This window comes from Grammomys surdaster, unplaced genomic scaffold, assembly GCF_004785775.1.
Source record: "Grammomys surdaster isolate TR1022 unplaced genomic scaffold, NIH_TR_1.0 183, whole genome shotgun sequence".
Lineage (NCBI taxonomy): Eukaryota > Metazoa > Chordata > Mammalia > Rodentia > Muridae > Grammomys > Grammomys surdaster.
The window spans coordinates 102,112-108,186 of NW_021604628.1; the positions used below are offsets into that span (position 1 = coordinate 102,112).

Here is a 6,075-nt window from a genome sequence, read left to right on the forward strand (position 1 = left end):
ACAGACAGACAGACAGACAGACAGACAGACAGACAGACAGACAGACAATAGGACACACAGAGGAATCAGAAGCATGGAGATGGATGGAATAGTGGTCAACTGGGAGAGCTGATAGACGGTTTGCCCAGCAGGCCTTGCATTCCAGCCCTGGTACCACACAAACTGGGTGGTGGTGTACAAGCCCGTAAGTCTTGCGTTTAGGAAGTAGAGGCAGGCAGACAAGAAGTTCAGGGTCATTTTTGGCTACACAAGAGAGTTTGAGACCAGCCTGGGCTACATGAGACCCTGTCTCAGACAAACAACCACCAAGCAAACAATCTCAACAAAATCGGTCTGTGTGCGTGCAGAGAGATGGCGCTCGGTGGTTATGAGCACCAGCGGCTTTCCCAGATGACCAGGTTTGATTCCCACACGGTGACCCATACTCATCTGTAACATCCAGCTCCAGGGATCTGATGCCCACCTCTGGCCTCCACAAACACCAGACACGCATGCGGTGCCCAGACATACACATAGGCAAAACATCCACACATATTAAAAGAGGGGGAAAAATGTAGCTGGAAACCCAGGACCCTTGTCTCCAGTTCTGTTACAAAAACATCCCCAGGCCAGCTGCAGAGACACGAGTGGCTGAGGGCCCTGCACACGGTCTCTTCAAGGGCTGAGGTGAGCTTCCTGTACCCAAGTGAGACTACATGGAGGTGGTCTCCAACCCACCCCGCACTGCTCGAGGCCTAGTGTGGGCATCAGAAAGACTCCAGAGCTGGAGGCAGCTGCAGTTGCTATGGCAACAGCTAGAGCCTGCTCACCATGGCTGCTGAAGGACGAAGTTCGCTGGTTACTAACACACAGGGGTAGAAAGCTGGGCCTCTTGGGTCGGGTTTCTTGGCCAGGGGTGGTGGCTATGACTACTCTCTTGGGTTCCTCGGAGGCAAGCCTCTTGAGGGACAAGGCTCTCTTGAGGCTAGACTTCTTCTCCTGGGATTTCTTCCTGGGAGGTGGCGTTGGCTTTTGCGGAGGAACCCCTTCTAGCTGAGGGAATTGCGCTTGCTGCGGGGAGGAGAAAGAAACTGAGTCAGAGCCCTGGTCTTGAGGAGAGGAGAAAGGCAGCCCCAGATAGGGCCGACCCAGAACGGGAGGCGGCTTCTGGAATTAGGGAGTGGGGTTAACAGAGAAGGGGAGGCGGGGCACGAACCGGGAGCGGCAGCAGCTCTGCAGGCGCTCTCCGATGCCTGCGCCTCACCTCTTCTTCCAGTTGGTCTCCAGCTTTCTTGAGCAATTCCACGATCTGCCAGATGACGTCGTCCTCTGCAAGAGAACATGGGTACCACCGTTCCTAAGTACGCAGACAGTATCCAGATCTGTACTCCCAAGGAGAACAAAGCCACCCTGGATCCCTCAGGACTGAGGTTCCCCAATACACAAACACCTTCCCCATCCCCCGCCATCCTGACTAAGAACTAGCCGAGTCACCAGGGAAGGGTTTTTTGAGGCAAAGTATGACTCTTTAAATTTCTTAATTAACTTTTATAATTTAATTATTAGGGAGAAGAGAAACCCATGTGGAGGTCAGAGGACATCTCTTGGAAGCCAGTTCTCTCCTTTTATTACGTGGGTCCCAGGAATCGAACTCAGATCATCGGGGCTTGATGGAACATGCCTTTACCCTCTGAGCCATCTCACAGACCAAAGCATGATGTTTTATGCAGGGATTCAAGTCCCGATGTCCACCTGCCCTGCCAACTGAGCTTGATAGATCTGGGAACTTTGAGTTGGTGGTGACTAAGTCTTCCCCCCCTCCCCCGGGGTCTTTATAACTTTCCCTGTGAAATTTGGGTCACAATCTCTGCCCCCCCCCACCTCTCTCATTGGCTGTCAGGACATCAAACACGGAACAGGAATTAGGAAAATTTCCCGCCGGGCAGTGGTGGCCCACGCCTTTAATCCCAGTACTTGGGAGGCAGAGGCAGGCGGATTTCTGAGTTTGAGGCCAGCCTGGTCTACAGAGTGAGTTCCAGGACAACCAGGGCTACACAGAGAAACCCTGTCTTGAAAAAACCAAAAATTAAAAAAAAGGAAAATTTCCCAAGGCTGATTCCAAGTATTCCAGCTACACATAATAATCGGGGGGGGGGGGGGGGGGGGGAGGCAGGATAAATGACTGGGTCCCAGCCTAAGGCACGGAAAGGACATCGGCTGACACTCCGCAGGTCACACTGGACCTGCCCCATAGCTGCCTCCACTACACCTCATGTGAGAACGTTTCCTTGGGTGGCTTGCTCTGCCTTACACAAGGGTGCCGAGCTCACTCCACTAGCTGTACCCCAAAGGTCTGTTTGCACGAAATGTCAAACAAACAGGCGTCTCTGTCCCCGACTAGCTGTGGGGGTTTCTACCCCTCACTCCTGGTCTCTCACCAGCTCCCCTACCCCTGATCCCCGCCCCCTCCCAGCCCCATTCCTGTTTCCTGACACAGTCTACAGTTCAGTTTATTCTCAGGTGAGACAATGGTAACTTACAAATCCACCACAGAAATGTCTTTCTATCTCTTGCATGTCCTGGCTTTAAGAATTTAGATGTTTTTAGAGAGTTAGATGAAGAGGGAATTGTGGAGGTGTTCTGGTTGTGTTTGAGGCTGGACACACTGCTGAGAGACGTTTAAGTCTGGGCTGATGAAGCTCCATTTTATTCCCTATAATTCTGCAAGAAGATTCAAAGTCGTCTGACGGCTCCTCGCTGTGGCTGTTGGACAGTTCTTCCCGTTTTCCCAGTTAATCCCAAGACCTCTTTTTTTTTTTTTTTTTTTTTTCGAGACAGGGTTTCTCTGTGTAGCCCTGGCTGTCCTGGAACTCACTCTGTAGACCAGGCTGGCCTCGAACTCAGAAATCCGCCTGCCTCTGCCTCCCAAGTGCTGGGATTAAAGGCGTGCGCCACCACTGCCCGGCAATCCCAAGACCTCTTACCTGCTAAAGCAGAGTCCCTGTCTAACTACAGCTTTAGTCTCTATTCAATAGCTAGGTGGTAGGTATGATAGATAGATAGATAGATAGATAGATAGATAGATAGATAGATGGATGGATAGATAGATGAATAGGGTCTCATGTAGCTCCAAGTGGCCTCTGAGTCACTATATAGCAGGTGGTCTTGAACCAATCCCCCTGCCTCCACCTCCCCGGTGCTGAGATGACACGTGTTTGCTACCACATCCCGTTTATGCAATGCTGTAGATCTAACGCCAGCTTCCCAATGTCAGGCAAGCACTGTACGAACTGAGGTGCACCCCTGCCCTCAGTCTTCTACATATTTTAAAATACATTTTAGGAAATTGAAAGCAAAGTCACGTTGCCATGGTCACAGAGGCAGGAGCGCTTGCCAGCAGCCTCTCTGCTGCCTCAGCCTCTCTCCTGCCAGACTCTAAGTTCTCAATGCCAGAGGCAGCAGAATAGGCAAAAAAGATCTGTGTGTGCCCTGAGCAACCCCTCTAATCTGGTGCAGACTCCCATCTATAAAGAAAGAAGGGTTTGGACTCACGGTCAGGTTTCCTAGGATCTTCTGATGGAGGACCTGCAGCTTGGCCAGAGCAATGTGGGGTTTCAGCATGGCCTCCTTCAGTGGGCAAGGCCTGAGGGAAGTCAGAATCTGGTCCCCCTGGAAATCACATGAAAGCAAGTCAAAACCAGATGTCGTGACATTCTTCAGACCTTGTTAACCAGCATGCAACATGACCGCCACAGAGTGACAGGCCAGGCAGTAGCCACCCCTAAGCCTTACCCCAAATCAGAAACTGGCCAGGATTTCCAGGGGGAAAGTGGGGTGTTTCAGGCCAGGCTCCCCCACCAGCTCGCCCTGAGCCTCCTTTCCCACCAAAGCCACAGTGTGTCTGCACCAGTGCCACCAGCACACGGCTGAGACCCCTGGGAGAGGAGACGTTGCTCCACATCTGCAGCTACAGGGACGCCTGGGTCTCTCCTTTCACCACAGAGGAATCAGACACTCCAGGGGCAGCCACCGCAGAGACTAGCACCATGGATTTGTTCTTTTGTTTATTTGTTTTGTTTGTTTGTTTGAGACAGGGTTTCCCCTGCATAGCCCTGGCTATCCTGGAACTTGCTCTGTAAACTAGACTGACCTCAAACTCAGAGATCTGCCTGCTTCTACCCCCCTACCCCTGAGTCCTGAGATTAAGGTGTGTGCCATTATGCCCAGCAACAGGTTTATTCTTGACAGAGCAGAGTCCAGACAGGGCACTGGTAGGCACCCATAGACCTGTGGGGTGGGAGAGCAGCTGCTTCTGCCCTTCCCCAAATCTCACTGCATTTAACACCAGCTACTGGGCAGCAAGCACTTGTTTTTGTGTAAGCTGTATTGACCCAGGAGACAACATGTCTGTCTGTCTCTGTCTGTCTGTCTGTCTGCCTCTCTTGTGGTTGAGGGGGCATACATTAAGTCATCATCCCTAGGCCCACACCGCATGCTGATTGGCAGCGCCTCCGTTGGGTTGAACTGAAGTACTCAGCTGTTTAATGTCCTAGAAATGTCCCTTCACTGTCCACTTCTGATCTGACGATATTTAGTAAACAAACTCAGAGCACCCTGGTCCTTGGGGTGGGGTGGGGCAATGGAGTCACCCTGGTCTGCTCACCCGTGCAGATCAGCCCCAGGTCTGCCTCCTCGGTGGTGTGTGAGGCAACCAAACCAGGCGGTATGTCCTCTTGGCCTTGTGCTTCTGTGTTCTGGGGCCCAGGAGGCTCTTCCGTAATAGGTTTCCTGTGACTGTGTTTCTTGCGGCTGGTCCTCTTCTCCTGGGATTTCTTCCTGAGGGCTGGCTCCTCAGTTGCTTCTGGTAGGTCCCCTTTCCCCTTTGACGTCTTGCTGGTTTTTTCTCTGGGCTCTTCCAGTCTCATGAGTAAGAGATTCAGTACTATCCTCATCCAGCTATGCTGGGCCTCCCTCGGAGGCTTTTCTTTCTTGGTGTCTTCTGGGACCCCCTGCTCACTGGGGAGAAATCTGCTTCCCTCTCCCAGAGGGAGGGCTGCAGCGCCCTGGGCCTCTGAAAAGTGAGAGGGATTCTCAGATCTTCTGGCCCCATCGCTGGCTGTCCTCCTGCAGGTGGAGCTGGAGGGGTACCTGGAGTTCGAAGACTCAGGGTCCTTTCTGGGAACCTGCCGGTCCAACGATCGGGCCCTCTTATTTCCCGGAGGCTTCTTTGAGCTCTTCGGGGTCTCCACTGGTCTACAATCAAAACAAACAGCTTCCTCAGGAGATTTCCCTGGAAGACTACCCCATGCCCACCTGTATGCACACACATCCTGTCACCATGATGCTGCCTTGACCTGGTGATGCTTTCCAAAGCTTCTGTCCTGTTTAATGTCCCCTCTCCAACCCCACAGGGAAGGAGGTCACTATCCCCATTTCCCAGAGAAGGAAACAGAATCAGATTCTCCTCCAGCCGGTGAGTGGCATCACCAGAGTGGCCCAGAGGAATACGAGTTCTTTAAAGGGAACATCTGGGCCGTGTAGAAACCTGAAATAATGCCTGCCCCTTACATGGAAACTGGCTCATTTTCCTGACGCCCCAGAGGCTAGCTGCCTTACTGTTGTGCTTCCAAAATACAGCTCAGGGTGGGAGAAGGAGAATAAAAAGTCAAGGAAAATATTTGACCTTTTCCACACACACACTTCTCTTGGCTTTTACCATCCACCAGCCTCTGAATCCCTCTTGGTGCTAAGGATACAATCTCAAGCAAGAGGCAATCAATGTACACCAAAAGAAAATGTTCTGGCATTTAAACTGGTCAAGCTAGGACCTTCAAGGGTAGCAGCCACTTTAGTAGCTTGCAGCTACTTTCCTTTAGTAGCTTGCAGGCTTAAGAGAAGGCAAATATGCTGGGCAGTGGTGGGGCATGCCTTTAATCCCAGCACTTGGGAGGCAGAGGCAGGCGGATTTCTGAGTTTGAGGCCAGCCTGGTCTACAGAGTGAGTTCCAGGACAGCCAGAGCTATACAGAGAAACCCTGTCTCGAAAAACCAGAGAGAGAGAGAGAGAGAGAGAGAGAGAGAGAGAGAGAGAGAGAGA

At 52.0% G+C, this 6,075-nt stretch overlaps 1 protein-coding gene across 1 annotated transcript in view; it reads right to left on the bottom strand.

The window, feature by feature from the left end:
* Positions 1 to 6,075, bottom strand: part of CUNH6orf222 (chromosome unknown C6orf222 homolog) — a 16,258-nt gene that overhangs the window by 6,669 nt on the left and 3,514 nt on the right. The window contains exons 2-5 of the mRNA XM_028767840.1: positions 4,643 to 5,232; positions 3,532 to 3,648; positions 1,244 to 1,308; positions 810 to 1,050 (exon numbers count right to left, since the gene is read on the bottom strand). Of these exons, the coding sequence (XP_028623673.1) occupies positions 810 to 1,050; positions 1,244 to 1,308; positions 3,532 to 3,648; positions 4,643 to 5,232 (1,013 nt within the window). The remainder of the gene's footprint in view (positions 1 to 809; positions 1,051 to 1,243; positions 1,309 to 3,531; positions 3,649 to 4,642; positions 5,233 to 6,075) is intronic.